The sequence below is a fragment of the Pteronotus mesoamericanus genome, unplaced genomic scaffold (assembly GCF_021234165.1).
Source record: "Pteronotus mesoamericanus isolate MK-2021 breed Mesoamerican mustached bat unplaced genomic scaffold, CSHL_Meso_final contig_163, whole genome shotgun sequence".
Taxonomy (NCBI): Eukaryota; Metazoa; Chordata; class Mammalia; order Chiroptera; family Mormoopidae; genus Pteronotus; species Pteronotus mesoamericanus.
In genome coordinates, this window is record NW_026555064.1 from 4369539 (window position 1) to 4387643 (window position 18105).

At 34.7% G+C, this 18105-nt stretch overlaps 1 protein-coding gene across 1 annotated transcript in view; it reads left to right on the forward strand.

The window, feature by feature from the left end:
- Positions 1 to 18105, forward strand: part of IQCM (IQ motif containing M) — a 317441-nt gene that overhangs the window by 210043 nt on the left and 89293 nt on the right. The window contains exon 13 of the mRNA XM_054595688.1: positions 907 to 1041. Within this exon, the coding sequence (XP_054451663.1) occupies positions 907 to 1041 (135 nt within the window). The remainder of the gene's footprint in view (positions 1 to 906; positions 1042 to 18105) is intronic.

Sequence of the window (18105 nt, forward strand, 5' to 3'; positions counted from 1 at the left end):
GAATGAATGAATGAATAGAAAGTTGAAATCCATATGGTTGTGTGCCAAGATGATACATTCATTTTGTTAGAAACCTCTCTTGGTGCCCTTTGTCATCTAGAGCTCATGCTTCAGAGCTAAAACTGCTGAGGTAAAACCTGTCATCCTGTAAATGCTAATTAACAATCAGCTTCATGGGGCTAATCCATATACTTAAGAATAGTGACTCAATATCACCATTTTGAAAAGAAAAAATAAAATGTTTACGGAGAACTACACTTGCAAAATGTATGCATCAATTCATCAATTCCCTTTCTAATGCCAAGTATGGGAGACAGGTGAGGGATGGCCTACCTGAGTGGTTTTCTGTCATAGCCTTCAACTATGAGTAGCCAAGTACCTGAAACTAGGAAGCAAGACTACAAGCAATCAGTGAAAAAGTAGACATTGTTCCATTTAGGGGCCAAAGCAAAAGGAGAGAAATCATTTCAAAGGCAAATCAGTCATTCCAATAGTTAGAATGTGGGTAGAAGTCCAAGAGAGATGAAAAATTGAGGGAACTAATAAACAATGAATACTGAAATGGGTCAGCAGAATCGGGCCTCCCAGAAATCTTGACATAAAAGCTATGTCTTATGATGTAGTGTGAGCATTCATGTCTGTCAGGTCTGCAGACAGCTGTCACGTACACCGGGCTGGAGGACGCCAGTGTTCTCCTTGGGGAAGCAAGTGCGAATTTCACCTCCCTCCGACCTTCTGTAGGAGGTTGATCCAGGGCAGCTCTAAGAATGGAGGCTTATCATTAGACATAAAATGAAAACTGGGGTTCAAGTTTCCTCAAATCTAGGTGAAACTTTTTAGGTGGTTTGTACCTGAGATATTGTTTATAGAGAAAATATTCTCTTTCATCTCTCTTTCTCCTTTTAGTCTATGAAACAATGTTTGCCAAGAAAGAAGACTGGCAAGGGTTAGAAAGAAGTGAGCTCCTAAAGTACTTCAATGACTGTGGTCATTTCCCAACCCAGCAGCAAATCGATCAGGTTTGGGACCTGGTCCACAGAGGCAAGTGGTTTTTCAGGGTTGGTTTGTTTTTTCCATTTTCTTCCTTTTTTTTTCTTCCTCTTTCCTCCCTTTTTCTTTCCTTCCTACCTTCTCTTTTATTTAACTTGTCTAGTAAATCCTTTCCTTCAAATTTATTTTACCTGACTTTAATATATATGAAGAAATAGATTTAAAAGTTAAAAGTTCATACAATGAATTTTCTTTAGGCGAAGGAGATTTTAGCTTTTTAAGCTTTTAGTATTTTTTTTTTTTTTGCTATAAGTTACATCTAACAGTGTATTTTAAATCACCATATTTTAAATACTGATGCTATAAGAATTCTTGTAGATGGTTCGATCTGGTACTAAAGAACATAAATGTTTAAACACTGTAAATTATTTCAATATAATAAAATTTTACAGTTAGGAGGCCATTAGTTTTCTGAGGAGTAAATAAATGAAAGAATAGTGTTGTATGAAAATATTTAAGTGGAGCGACATTCCTCCTTTTCTAAGCCCTGGTAAAGAGGTGGAAATTGTCATTGGGATGTGAAAAGTCTTGATGAATTTTCCTTAACACCTTGAGATTATTCTCAACATTTCTTCCTATGTTCATACCACTATCATGGCTTGCTGCTGTATTGAGAGAGGACAGCATGGCTATATTCACAAGTTAATTGAGAATAAAAGGTAAGCAAACATATCAGGGCCCTTTTAAATGGTGGATAGAGCTGTCATGCTAGTTGGAAGGTGCGTTTCAGATCACAGTGACAAGGTTGAAGAGTCATCAAAGGTTTGACATTCTTCCCTTCTTTTGTTAGTTCATAGTGTAAATTTACCTAATTCTTTACCCCTGGGCTTTGTGTTAACACTGCTGGATCCCTAGTACCTAGAATGCTTTTCGAGACTCTTAATAAATATGTGTTATCAGAATAGCGGAAACATCTAAGTCGCTTTGTGCTTTAGTGGTCATGATTGGGTTGTTTGTTTGTTTAAGCAGCTTTTGTCCTGATGACAAAAACATTATAGAAAATTTGGGAATACAGAAATACATAAAATTACTAAGAAATAACAATTATTAACATTTGAAGTCTATCCAGTATTTTTCTGTGCATAAAACATTGTTTTTATAAAAATTGAGGTTATTTTTTACATGTTTGAAAATCTGCTTTTTTAAAAAAAGATTTTATTTATTCTTAGAGAAAGGGGAAGGGAGGGAGAAGGAGAGGGAGAGAATCATCAACGTGTGGTTGCCTCTTGCTTGCCCCCTACTACTAGGGACCTGGCCCACAACCCAGCCATGTGCCCTGACTGGTAATTGAACTGGCGACCCTTTGGTTTGCAGGCCAACACTCAGTACCCTCAGCCACACCAACCAGGGTGCAAATCTTCTCTTTTTGCTTAACAATACAAGTTTCTAAGTGATAAACACTTTTTACAGTAGTAATTATGACTGAGTAATAATCTATAATGTATTTACTATTGTATATTTAAATTATTTCTACTTTTCTTTATAATAACTAATAATACAATGAAAAATTAAATATAACAAAATAAAATTAATCAGACATTTCAGAAATTTATACTGATTGTTGTTGGTAATTTACTTATTTATTTTTTAAAGCTGTCTTTTTTTAGATTTTATTTATTTACTTTTAGAGAGAGAGAGGAAGGGAGGGAGAAAGAGAAAGAGAGAAACATCAATGTGTGGTTGCCTCTCCTACACCCCCAACTGGGGACCTGGCCCGCAACCCAGGCATGTGCCCTGATTGGGAATCGAACTGGTGACCCTTTGATTCACAGACTGGTCCTCAGTCCACTGAGCCACACCAGCCAGGGCTGTTGTTGATAATTTAAAATATAGGTTTTTATTTTCAAATTAAATTTCATAGAGACGTTTTCTCTACTGATTATTTTGGACAATATCATAAAGGCTTAGATGTGAAGCATGGCTCTGGAATTAACTTGCCTGTGTTTAATTTCTGGCTCCACCACTTACTTAGTTGTATGTCTTTGGATAATTTATCTCTGATATACCTCATTTTGCTCAACTATAAAAGGAAGATAATATTATCTAAGTATTTGGACTGTTGTGAGGTTTAAATGAAATAATTCATATAAAATGTGTTTTCCATTATATGTCCTCAATAAATGTTTGCTATTATTATTCTCAAATAATTTGAAGTATGCTTCATTATAAAAATAAATTTTGTTAATTATTTTGAAAATGTTTAAATATTTAACCTAATTATATAGTGATTCATTTTTATAGAGGTTATTTTTTGAATGTCACCCATTGGTTTCCACCCCTATCATCTCTTTTGATGATTATAATGACCCGTGTTCCGGAGGAGGGGACATGCTCATTTATGCTCATTTTAGAAATGAGAGACCTGAGATTTAGAAAGAGACTTTTCTAAGCTCATTAATGGAACTGGAACTTTTTCCAGGTCTCTTCAAGTGAAGTTCAGTGCTCTTTCCATATTAAAATGGCAGACACTTTAAAAGTCAATGTAATGAAAAATGAATGATTATAACATTTTTGACAGCAAGTACTGCCTTTTATTGATATTTCACAGACCAGCTTAATGCCTTGCAATATAGTAGATTTTCTTAAATGACTGAGGCTATTAAATTTCTCATAAAAACTAAAATTAAAAAAAAAAACTTAGTTTAAAAACATTGTTTTATTACAATGCCTAAAATTGGGAGGCTTTGCATTATGGAAACGAGCCACTTTAACATAATTTTAAATATACGTCCATTAGGTTGCTCCAAAAGAAATTAGAAAGATTCTTTTGATGCATAAGAAACTTTTATTTAAAATGGTGAAATTCTAAATAATGGAAACAAAAAATATGGAAATGGAGCTAAAGTAATGGTTTTCTGCCTGCTTCTAGAAAATATTCCATTTTTAAGAGAATCTGATTTTATCCTCTTTAGTTTGTCAGTCATCTTCATTCATACTGACTTCTTTGATTGTGGATAATAGTTCCAGGTGTGCAACCCACGCATTTTTTTCATTCAGCAGAATAGCTCACCTAATGCATATGTAGTTAATTCAATTGATTAACTTCTTTAGTATATGACACCAAGTAGGTCAAATTCCTAAAACTGTATGCGTTCAGGTATTTTTAGCTTTTTAAAATTCTTCATTCTTATCACTATGGTAACAAAAAAAAATTTGTGACCGAGGACATGATTTTCATCTGAAAACCTTCCTTTGGGAGAATGAAGCAACTTGAGGCTGCATGTACAGGCTGATCTTAAAAACTGAAGGCTATGCAAACATGAGAACCTTACTTAATACTCATTTAAATCTAGTGAATGAAACTAATAACAATAGAATAGCATACCTGAAAGTAAGGAAAATAATACATTGTGGTTCTATATTATCTATTCTCACATCTGCCTAATTTTTAGACAGTTAAACTTTGAAGGTTTTCCAGTATTTTTGAAACATGTAAATAGAACTTTTAGTTTATTTTCTGAAATTAAAGTGTACAGAAAACAACCATGAAGACAAGTCTATTTTTACTGTGGAGGCACAGACAAAGATCTTAAAGTAAAATATATACAAGGTACTTACATGTTACTTAACCTGACATATGCGACACATCTGAAGAAACTATGGCCTGTGATAGAATGTGATTCACTTCAGACTCCCTGACTAGTTAGAGACAAACTTACTATATCTGGACCTCCTGTTCCTTGGAGCACAGGGTTTAAAAAGGTAGTAGAGGATCCTAGGGTAGAAGAGATGTGAGACACTGGGAAATGCTGATAGTAAAGGATGAAGAATGTTACCTCTAATAAAATTTAACCACCTTCTCACTTTATATGAAAATTTTAAAAATATACACTAAAAAAAAGATAAAATGAAAAATACTAGAAATCTGATGTTCCAAAGTGACATGAGGCTACTGACTAGGGGCCAACTAGAACAGGTAGCCCAGTCTTACAAGGGTCTCTGAGTGCCACCATTAACATTTGGGGAAAGCCTCTGGCAATGTCTTCCTTTTTATATAATAAAAATGTGATCACCCTCTATTGTTATGTTGCTGGTACAAATCTCAGTCGATGAACTCATTGTTGTTCTGAAAGAGGTTAATTCTGATTTCTAGCTTCTATCTACCAAGATTTAATCTCAGTCCATTCTCTTTTTCTGTGATTGTGGTTAAACAAAGATGGAGGTCATTTATGTAGTGACTTAGCTTGTGGAGTGTCCACTTGATCTGCAACATCATCTGTTAGCATAGGTATTTCCTAGTATATGTCTGCTTGGGCAGTCATAACAAATACCACAGACTGTGTGGCTAAACAACCTAAGTAGGTGTGGATCATGGATCACTTTGTGTCTATCATACTTTGGGGTCGTTGAAGATTTTGGATCTCTATATTGATGCTTTTCATCAAATTTGGCAATTTTTTAACTAATCATTTTTGCACATTTTTCTTTCTCTTTTTTTCTTCCTAGGCCTTCTATTAAACACATATTAATATACTTAATACTATCCTAGAGGTCTCTGGGGGTATTTGTTTATTTTTTAAAATATCTGTTCTTTTCTTAAGAGTGGGTATCTATTGATATGTATTCAAGTTTCACTCTTTCTTCCTTCTGCCTTCTCAGATCTGTTGCTGAGCCCATGCTGTAAATTTTTCATTTGCAATTCTAGAATCCATTTAGTTACTTTTTATAGGTTATATTTCTCTTGATAATCCTAATTTTGAGTAACTGTCATATTTCCTTTAATTTTTAAAATATAATTTATTTCAATTATTTGAGCATATGTATAGCAGCACTTTGAGGTCTTTGTCTACTAGATCTAACAATAGTCAGTTTTTATTGACTGCTATTTTTCCTTGAGTATGGGTCACACTTCTCTGTTTATTTGAATGATTCATTTTTTAAAGTTGTTTAATACTGGACATTTTAGCTAATATGTTGTTGCAAGTATGGATTCAACCTCCCGTATTCCAAAGGTTTATCTGTTAATTTAGTAACTTGCCTAGACTTAATATGCGGAATCTGATCTGTCTGCCCACCATAGCGTTTGGCTCTTCATTTCTGTGCTCAGTTATTATTTTAATTTTTATAGTTTTAGAATGGCTTCTCAAAAGGTTATCTCTAATCTGCATAACTTAGTTGTCGTCCTATGATTGAGCAGAACATTTACTTAAACAGCTTGGCCCCTCATGTTTCTACCCTCTGCAAATGTATCCTTGTGGGCTGGGGGGCACATTCAATGTTCAGCTGCATGTCTGCCTTGTTTTTTACTTTCCACTGGCACTCTTAGGTTTTTCCTGTTTATTCCCATTGTTTCCCAGTGAGCTTAGGTTGTGTGCAGAGGTTATCAAGTTCTTTTATGACTTTCTCATTTCCGGAATATGCCTATGAAATTTCTGACTGGCTTGTCATTGCCCCAACTCAGGCTGAATCTCTGGCTAACAGAACTGTAGCTTCTCTCTGTTTATTTCCTGTCACCTATGTTATGAATGCTGCCAATGCGAAGGGTGCAGGTTCTTTTTCCTACTATCACCTCCACCTCACTAGGGAAATGAGCCCTGAATTGTACTGCCATAAAATTCTTTGGCAGGGTTTGAACTATTTGTGTTACATAACCCTAGAACATTGTAGAAATGTTTAAGGTTTGTCCCACATATTCTTATGGGTCCATGCATTACAAATAAATAAAGATTTTGTCAGTGGTGTCTATAGCCTTCGTATAGCAGACAGCCACCCTTCCCCCTGCTATTTAGTAGATATTCTCTAATGCTTTCAGCCCTGTGAGATTTAGAAGCATATTCTCTTCTCTAATTGATAAGTCCTATAGCAAAATGAAAACACATTAGACATATTAAATGAATGCCTTCCTTGGTTGTGGCATCCAGAATCTTTTTTGATAAAATTGTTGTTGCAAATATATTCAGAAAACATCTTTGAAGCTCTTAACATGTGCTGTGGCATACAACATGGTCAGAGGTCTCAGAGCCCTCCTAATAACTGGAGGGACATGCACATGTCTAACTAGAAAAATAGTGTTATACATGCTTACACATTCACAGTATCAAGTGCTAAGATGATACAAATATGAATTATGTCTTAAGTTTGGAAATCAGAAAATGTTATAGGGAATACTTAAGACTGGAGTTCATTATTGTAGGATGAGTTAACTAGATAATAAAAGAAAGACAAGGGTTTAATACAGAAAGGATTGTGGGCGAAGCAAATTAGAGTTTTCAGGGCAGCTGGTAACACTGAGTGGTGGAAAGTCTGTCTGCTGTTGGATAACAGGAGAGGGCAAGATGTTACTGAAACTGCTGACTCAAAAAATCCAGATCACTCCTTGAGATCCGTCGTTGCTTTTCCCAACAGAATTCTTCTTGTTCTGAGTCCCTTATTCACCTGTCATCTGCCTATTGGAAATGAATGTTTCCAAATGCACAATGCAAATTAGATTTTGGATATAAATCAGTTTTGTGTCAGTAGGAGCTATTTAAACATTTTTCCCTAGAGCTTTAATACCTCTGAATAAACTAGAGGTCAAACCCTGGGGGCAAAGAGCAATCCTGAAAGATCTGTCTGTCACCATCTTGCTTCAGCTACCTAATCCGAGCACCTGCTCCTTACAATTCTGCCTGCTTTCTCTCCTAACACTTCTTAGAAGATGGTTCTTGACATTTTGTCTCATCTTCCATTATGCAACTCTGTTAATGCAGTCCCTCACCCTAGCCATGGCTGTGCAAAGCCTGCCAAAGTCTATGCTAACGATGTGTTCTATCCTGTCCTCCTATAGGCTTGTGAGTTGTTATCCAATTAGTGAGTTACTCTAATTAGCCATTTGGTTTTTTTAAACCTTCGAGTCTTTTATTATTTGGGTTGAAATATTTGTACCATTGTTTTATAAGCTGCACAGAGAATCTGATTAAATCTTGTAATACTACTTAACACCAGCTATTCTTCTAAAGCCTGTACGTTTTCTTTAAGTAGAAAATAACCATCTTTAAGAAACAGCAGGAACAATAGGGGTTTGAGAATGGAGTAACTTCAATAAAGGTATAATTACTTTCATAAGTCTGTTAAAGAGCAAGGCTTTAGGCTCCTTTTGTTAGATCACCGTTTATTAAGATTATACTCCCAATACTCCTAACATGCTGAAACCCACTAGCAAGTCTTTGTTTTATATGATTAAGTTACTATAATGTCAGGAATATAAACTCCCTGGTGAGAACAACTTTGCTATGCAAGTCTCTGATAAGTGGAAAAAAAATTTTCATCAGACATTATTATAAAATGCAAAATTTTATGTTATAGTATATTTATTCCAACCTCATAAACAAACGTAGCATTAAAGAGCTTTGTTTTTTTCTGGCATTTCACTTGATCTCGAGTCCTGTTAATTCCTGCAATGAAGTGAAATCTTCTAAAGGACTTAAAATAGTTTTCATCCCTTTTAAGTTAAATAAGTTTTGCAGTTCTTACTCAATCTGCTCCTTAAGTCACCTTTGGACATGAACATTTTCTAGCATTTGTGAATCAAACTTTGAAAAAATAGTTAGCCTCAATTAGGCACCATGCTCCTGTGCTGTGAAGTCTATCACCTCTATATAAATTATAAGTGGTACTGAAATGAAAGCTCATGATTCAGGTGGGTAAAACCAAGCCTCTTGTGGGATGTTGCTAGCCTGGCAGTGTGGAAGCCAATTGTTAATGCTTGAGCCATGTTTTCTTAGAGGTTACCTCTAGAGCTAGAAGTCCATAAGAGTTTCATCTTGGTATTTCAATTTCCAAAATTTAAAATTCTGGTACTGTTTCCACATTGAAGTCAGCATTTTAATGCTGTTGTGTAGATGTCTTTTTTTTTTTTTTATCAGAGTCATATTGGTCTATTATGAGAGGTGTTTTTGGAGCAAGCTTCTTTTAGAACATAGTTTTCCCGGCACTCTAATGTAAATATCTCATATTTCTATCATGAAGATATTGTGTTTCTATTTTATGAAAGTATTCCTGCCAATAATTCTTTATCTACCAATGCTTGTATATATTTTTTTAGTATGATGAAGCACCATACATATTTTCAGCTGATTTTGCTTAGATATAGATGTTGTTTGGATACAGAGGGCTTGATTTTCATATTTAAAAGATACTTGGCATCTTTTGATGTAAAAACATATAAGCACACTTGCATAGCAGGTGTATTATAGTTAGTAGTAACTCCCACCGGCACTAATAATTACCTATAATAAAAGTAGATATCAGAACTTTCTATTTCTCTTTACTTTTGGTGGAGTTTCATTCATAGTACTAATCAGAGAAGATGTAAAATTGAATGTATGCCTACAATTTATTGTGCCTATTTTCTAACATTGATATTTATATTTAATATTAAAAAAATCACTTAACCTAGTGGCTCTTAACCAAGGCCTCATAGTATATTAATATATTTAAATAAGTTGTAAAATGCATTCCAAATATTTTTGATTCAAAGGAAGTTAATGTACCCATATTTTTAAAGTAAGAAATAAATTTGAATGGATTAAAAAGTTAATTCTTTGCTGGCATTCTAAAGACGTTGGGAGGTGAGTGAGGATGGAACTATCACTGGACTGGGAATGGGCTCAAGTGTCCTGCTGGTGACCTGCCTGCCTGTGCGCTTGTAGCGGAGTGAGGCCTCCTGCCTTGCATGCATGCCCCGTATCAGCTAACCGTTTCTTAGCAGGTAAATCTTAATCTGCTTAATCTGCCCTTTGGAAAAAAAAGTGATTTTTATGAAGAGTAAAGAGTAATACTGCCTTTCAAGGATGAGATGATTGCTAATGTAACTACTGCATACCCCTTGCTTATGCTATACATTTGTGATTTTTATAGATACCTAGAATCAGTCCTTGTTAGAAACACTCCTAATCCCGTGTTCTTCATGGCAGGTCTATTACCAACTCCCGTATTCTAAACTGGTTGGCCTACGATAATAACTTGCTCTGTAACTGTAACCATTTTTCAGGACTGCAGCATTGGTCATGGCTTGAGGACTTTTTTTCTGTTGACCTCCAGCTGCCTTGCATCCCTTCAGTGTTCTGGAAGCATTTGGCAACTCAAGTTCTCGTTTTCTTCAGTCCTCATTTCTAATGATCATATTCTTATAGCTACTGACTTCCTTAGTTATAACTAGATTTTGTCATTACTGATAAATGTAAGTCTTTCTTGAAGTTTCCAACCTCTTTCTTGAAGTTTCTTAATCTCTAACCATCTCATCAACATCTTCCTGGCTGATATTTTCTAGTTCCCCTTCTTTGATAAATGTGTAACCACATGGGGACATTCAATCCATTAACTTCACTTTATACACAGTATTCCTCACCCATCAGGTTTTTCACCCTTCATTGCATCAGCTTAGATTTATGTCATGGGACCCCTGCATGCAGTTTCAACTTCCTCATGCTTCTCAGACTTAGTTTCCAAGAGAATGAATCTGATAGAGTGAACTTTTTGCCTAGTTCAAGCTCATGACCATGGCATGGATGGAGAAAAACACATCATGCTGATTTATCTCATTTTCATTTCCTGCTCACAAATATCAAGTGGCCCCTCTAAACTGTAAGGCAATTTTATTCCATTTTTTCAATCTCCTCCTCTCTCAGATTAATATTGCACATGATCTTGGCCTTCCTCAAACTTTAAACACCTCTGCCTTTCTCTTCTCTCTATTGACTGTGTCTATCGTGAGACTGACGTAGCAGATGCAATTAGAAAAGACTATCTTATCTTCCTGTCTCTCAGTCTATCAACCTCTCAGCATCTACACGCTCTCAGCCTGCTTTTTTCCCTCTTGCCATGGATGAACTTTCCCTAACTTCCCTTCGTGACCACAGTGCCCCATTCTCTCTGGTCTAATCAATGATTTTACCCCTGTCTTTACTTTCTTTACTCCTGATTATTTCCTGTCTCTCCTTTATTATTTATTTCTTCTCCTCTGGACTCTTTCTCAAGAGCATATGAGTTTGCTGTCAAATTTTCCTTTTTACCCTCCTGGGATGCCATGTAATCATTTGGTTCTTATTCTTTATTTACCACCCCTTTATAGTTGCTTTCCTTTATAAGCAACTCCTCAAAATGTTGTTTATTTGCCAAGTCTACTTCCTTACCTCCCACACTTTAATTCTTTTTAAAGACATATTATAAATTACATCAGACCTATAAAAATATCAATGAATTATATAGTAAACACTACTCAGGTTGTGACCTAATACTACATGTAGCAATATAAATAAATATTATTTTAAAAATAATGAGTAAAGAAAAAGATTGGAAAGGACACAAGTTATGTAAAAATTTTGGGGGTGTTCAATCTGATATTTTATATTGTTTAAGAGTACATAGATATGCAGTAAAAGCATAAAGGCATGAGTGGTAAAGGAAAACAGCCAATTCAGAATACTGATTACCTCTTTCTTTTTCCCACCAAGGAAGAAAGAGCTGTATTAGGAGTTTACACATATTAGAGAACCCTAGTTAGTATCAGGAAAGAGGCTAAGCTTGGTACAGGGTAAGAATCTGTCATCACTAAAAACCAAGGGCAAAACTAAAACCTTCCAAGATTCTTAAAATCCTAACAGTCATAAATGCCGCTGAGTTTCTCCCAGGTGAAACTTCTGGAAGCTCCTGGTGAAATGGTGAGATTTTTGTGTGAAGGAAGAGCTCTCCATCATAGCTGAATCTGAGCTCCATATAGATTTTTAGTTCTGGAGTGGCAGCAGTAGAGAAAAGATACAGGGATGATATAAGATAGATGCAAAATTTGCAATGCTACTTTTGCAATATAAAATTTCCATCTAAATCTGGGTCTGCTGCTGAATTTTCATTTCTAGTTGTTTTTTTTTAACTCTTGTTATATCTCTTGAGCAATACCCCAATTTCTATAAGGCTTTTCAGTGAGTTATACCTGGCAGGGAAAGTTCTGCTAATTTTTTTTTTTTTTTTTTTTTTTTGCCTTAGACCTTCTAGGACTTTTTCATTTCTGTTAAATGTCATTGCCTGGCTTGTGTGGCTCAGTGGATTGAGCACCAGACTGTGAACCAAAGGGTCGTCAGTTCAATTCCCAGTCAGGGCACACGCCTGGGTTGTGGGCCAGTTTCCCAGTAGAAGGAGCATGAGGGGCAAACACACACTTTCTCTCCCTTTCTCTCTCCCTTCTCCTCTCTCTAAAAATAAATAAATAAACAAGTGTCAATATTAGTCTTTTTAGTTCCTTTAAAAATGCAGTTAATATCAAAATAATTTATAGAGAACTTCTTTTTTAAAAATGTTAAATATTTCTACTTATCAATATGTTTAGTTTTTATATTATGTATTTTATGTTTATATCTTTTTTATTTTCATAGTTTTCTTAATTTTTCTTTCTAAAGATCTTATAAATTTTTGTTAGGCTTATTTCTTTTTTATTTTATGTTATTATAGTTAGAGCACTTAAAATGATATCTACCTTATTAACAAATATTTTTAAGCCACCAAAATCTATTTATTTTAATTGTATTTATTGGGGTGACATTGGTTAATAAAATTATGTAGGTTTCAAGTATACAATTCTATAATACATCATGTCTATGTTGCATTGTGTGTTTACCACCCCAAGTCAAGTCTCCTTCCATCACCATTTACCCTCCCTGTGCCCTCCTACAGCCTCTTCTACCTCCTCCCACCCCGCCTCTCCCTCTGGGAAGCACCTTACTGTGGTCTATGTCTATGAGGGCTCCTTTGTTTGTTTGTTTTGCTTCATATTTTCACTTTTTTCACTCAGCTCTGTTCCCTCTTCTCTTCTGAGAGCTCTCATCTGTTCTCTATATGACTCTGTTTCTATTTTGTTAGCTTATTTTATTCATTAGATTCCACATGTGAGTGAAATTATATGGTGCTTGTCTTTCTCTGCCTGGCTTATTTCAGTTAGCATAATGATCTCCAGGTCCATCCATGTTGTTGCAAATGGTAGTATTTTCCTTCTTTTTTAGGGACAAGTATTAATTGTGTGCCATTGTGTAAATGTACCACACCTTTTAGGTACATTGTTGTACAGCAGATCTCTACAGCTTTTCATCTTGCTTAATAGATTTATTTCTAAAGATATTATTTCTTCTTTTGCTGTTGGGATATAAAGGAGATTTAATTCTCTTGCAATGTTTCTTAAGTTGGGTTCTGGGTACATAGATATTTGTTTTTTTCTTTTTTTTTCTTTATACATCTGAAATGCTTAAAAATAATATTTAAAGAATCTCCACTTTCTTCATATCACATATAGAATACACTTTAAACACCTAACAAATGATACGATTTCTACCTTTCTGCCTCATTCTTGCTTATTCTACTTCAGGCAGGCTGATGACTTAACTTTATTAAATACGCTAAATTCTTTGAAATTGCTATTCCTTCTATTTAGAATTTTCTTTTTTCATGAAGCACTTTGTAAGAGTTCAACCCATACCTCTGCTCAAATATCATTTCCTCAGAAAGGCCTTTCCTGACTTTCTTCTATGAAATACCCGACTCTCCTCCACTGTCCTCTGCCCTCTATACTCCGTCTTTAATATATTTCTTCCTTTATTCCACATATCTCTGATTTTATATCACACATTTGTTTGTTTGTTGTTTCTCTCCTTAATGTGCGTCAGGATTTATAACAGGGAGGGGGTCTTATCTTTCTTGTTTACTGCTATGATCCAGTTCATACGGTGGAATCTTGGATAGGACCATAGAAAGAGATGTCACCAGCCACATGCCAGTGACACATGCCAGTATGAAGGTAAGAGAAATGGAAGAAAAACCTTTCCTAATTTCCTCTAAAATTAATGGAGTACTAAAAAATGAAAAAGGTAGCATATGCCCATATAGTCATTCTAGGATTGATAAAAAGCAGATTATTCAGTTGCCTTATCTCTTGTGTTGGGGCCAAGAAAATCACCATTCAGAAAATGTCTGCTCCTCTCAGAACTTTCCAAACTCCTCCTGAGGCAAGCCTGTGGGAACCCTCTAGTATTGCCCAGGTGATAATTTCTGATTCATGAGAGTTCTCTTCATTTTGTTGGGGGGTGTGATTCCAAGCACGAGGCTTCTCTCATGGGTCTGTTGCAAACGCGTCACTTCACAGGTGCTGAGGACGGCCAGGCCCTGGTGTCATACTAGCATCGCCTTCGTTCTCCACGCTGCAAGAAAAGCATCTCCGTGGCTCTTGTGTTTATTTAGTTTGTGTGTTGTTTTTAAGGCGAAGAGAGTTCCATTGTATCCTGAGGCCATATCTATTCAAACGTATTAAAATAGTTTTCTGTATTGATCTGGTGAACTTAGGACACACTTGAATAGCCAGCCAAGTATGAGTCATCCAGCAAAAGGGAAAGTTAGGAGGGGATGCAACCTGATTAGGATTCAAATACATGAGGTTATAAAGAAGCTGGAACTTTTGCCAGGCAATGCTACTCTCTTACATGGCCAACAATGAGCCTTCAGTGACGAGTTATGTTAATCAGACACCTGCTATAAACAATATGTTCATAGGAAAGTTAATAAACGGTACCGGGCCAGGGTCTGTTGTGAGTCAGCAGAAGTGGACTGTTTAATCAGAGCAAATGTTTAAATATTTAAAAAGGGGCATTATTCTTATTGTTGAAACAAAAATAAAACAGAATAACTAGAGTATGCAGTCTCCGTTGCAGGGCCTAGCTCTGTTAGTGCTGCATATAATAAATTGTAAAAACTGGTAGCTGTCAGCTTCGACCCCCAAAAATATCTTTTTAACAGTTTCTGAAGACAATGACAGTGAAATTAAAAATACAGATTTATTTTACCAGTGCATCTAGCATTTTAGTCAGCTTGGGCTACCGTAACAAAATACTTAAGTCTGGGAGGCTTAAACAACAGACATTTATTTCTCACAGTTCTAGGGACTGGGAAGGTCAAAATCAAAGTGCTGACAGATTCAGTTCTTAGCAGAGGCCATTTTTTTTGGCTTGAAGATTGCCACCTTAGTATTGCACTGTCACAGGATGGTGAGAGCAATCTCTGGTGTTTCTCTCTCTTCTTATGAGGGCACTAATTTCGTCATGGTGGTTCTACCCTCATGACCTTACCTGAACCTAGTTACCTCCTGAAGGTCCTACTTCCTAATATTATAACACTGAGGTCCTGCTTCCTAATATTATAACACTTCCTAGTTACCTCCTGAAGGTCCTACTTCCTAATATATCGTATTTCAAAATATATGAATTTTGGGGTCATACAAACACAGTTCACAACAATAGGAAAATACATATTATATATAAAGCAACATATCAAAAGGTTTATAAATCCTTTCTTCCTATTGTGATGGAAAAATTCAAGCATTAAATCTGCTTTGGTTGGTAAGACCCAGCCATGCTTAGTTTAGTGCTTCTGATTTGATGGGAGGGAGGATCATGATCTTTTTATAGTAAGTCATCCTGGCGATTCCCTTCTTGAGAGTGTGGTGTCACTATTATAATACAGTTCTTGCTGACTTCTTAATTCCAAGAGTCAGATGGGGAAGTTCTGTGGCATGTGCTAGAATTCTCCTCGCTGTGCTGATCAGTAAATGTCCTATAGCCTCACCTATTAGTAATTGCTTTTCTGAGAGCTTGTAAAAATAAACAATAGAATTGATTACTTGCAAATTCCTATACATGATTTCCTTATAATGGAATATAATATTGAGCAATAAGCAAAAAGTATAAGAAATAACAAAAATGAATAAAACAAAAATTATTCCAGGATGATTATTTTTTTATTTTGGGTATTAATTCTTCATGTTCACAATTTCTACATTTAAAATAGTTCCATATTTTTAATAAAATTTCCAATATTCCAATATTTTTAATAAAATTTCCTAATTCCAATGTTTATGAATATGTTTAATCATCAAAAACAATATTAAATTGTTAAAGTTCTATTTAGACCATTTTGTCATTATAATATTATTTAATTATTTATAAATTAAACATGGAATAGTCTGTCCTGATTTCACAGAGAAGTATAGCTTTTGTTTGTGTAGAGCCTATTTTCATTTGTGTAATGTAAGCAGGATGTAAAATATTGGAGGGGAAGCCATTTTTCACATTTGTATACCTCTTTAAACTTTTTCACAGTGGGAAAAAACCCTTTTTATGGTATAAATACTATCTTGTTATTGTAAAACCTTTAAGAAATTCTTCTATGCTCTTCTTCTTGCTTTTAAATACATATGAAAGTACATGTTTAAGGCTATAGTTTATTTTACAAACCAGAATCATATTGTATGCATTTTCAAAATCTTTTTTTTCACCAAGCAATGCATCATGAGAACCCTTTAACTCTTTTTAATGTGTTCAATATGTTCCATGATATGGATTGACTCCTGTTTATTCACTCATTCTCTTGTTGCTCAGAATTTACTTTGTTTATAGTTTGGAGCCATTACAAACCCGTTTTGTTTTTCTGTTTTGTTTTGTTTTTTTAGATTTTTATGGGATAGATTTCCAAGCATCAGCTTGTTGGATCAAAAAATATAAATTTTAAATTTCTATTAATATTTACAGAATAATTTTCAAGAAGTGTATAACAATTCAAATTTTCACCAGGATTATGTATATCCTTTTCATCTGAATTCCCAGGGACAGGTGTGCTTGCCAATTTGGTGAATGAGAAATGGTTGAAACCTACTTCAATTTACATTTCTCTATATGTGACATTTAACTGCTCTTTACATTTGTGTGCTCTTCTGTGATGTTCTTATGCATAACTTTTGCCCATTTTAAGTTGACTTTGTATTATTGATCTTAATCTGCTTTTTACTCTACTGTGTATATTAATCTTTCATTTGTTATTTATTTTGCAATCATTTTTAATCATTTAATTATAAACTTATAATATTTTTTGTAATACAAAGACTTTTTATTACTAACAATGCGTATTTTTTCACCTTTGGTTTACTTTTCTTGGTTACTTTTTTAAACTCTTAACTTACACATACAGTCTACTAAAATTTTCTTCTATAATTATTATATTTTATAAACCTTTCATAATTTGGAATTTATATCTGGGTATAACTTTCTTCCTAATGGCTGTATACTTGTATCAACATCTTTTACTAAAATAATTCTCTTCTAAACACTAAATAAAAATACTTTTATGTATATATTAAATTTCCATATATGCTTAGATCTAATTAAAGTTTCCTTATTCTGTTGTATTCATTTATTTTCTGTTATATTAAAGTTTTTGTTAGGAGTGATTGCTTGATTGAATCTATCATTTATCTGTTTTAATATTTTGATTTAATGCATTTTATTGATAGATGAACTGGCATTTTTTTGACTTTCTTAAAATAACCATACTTTTTTAAAGTGGGAATTCTATTGGTTCTCTTTTGTAATCCCTTGAAATTTTGTAAAAAAATTTCAGTTATTTTCATAAATGAGGCTAATCTGTAAATATTTTGTAATAGCTTTATCAAATTTTGCTGTTAAGATCATGTTGAGTTTGTAAAATACATATTTTTCTATTATATAATATAGTTTAGGAAAGTTTAATAATTACAATATTGAGATTAGTTTTTTATTTTTTTTAAGATTTTATTTATTTTTAGAGAAGAGAAGGGAGGAAGAAAGAGAGAGACAGAAACCTCAGTGTGTGGTTGTCTCTTTGTGCCCCCTCCTGGGGACCTGACCCGCAACCCAGGTCTCTGGTTTGGTTCCCTGACTGAGGATCAAACCTGAGACCCGTTGATTCACAGGTTGGTACTCAACCCACTGAGACATATCAGCCAGGGCAGAAATTGTTTTTTAAAGGTCTCTTTTACATACCCAGTCAGCACTAGGTTAGGAGAGATCTACTCATTTTATTGAAAGAACTTGTGACATATAGGCTTGTTAAATAGTCATTTTCTTCCTACTGCCTCCTTGCTAGGAGTATATTACCCTACACTCTTGGTATTGGACTGGGCCATGTAACTAGCTTTAGCTTCATGGTGAGTGGAATGTGCTTCCTAATTCTTTGGACTCATCCATGTGACTTACTTTGGCCAATTGGGTATTAGTTGATGTAACAACAACG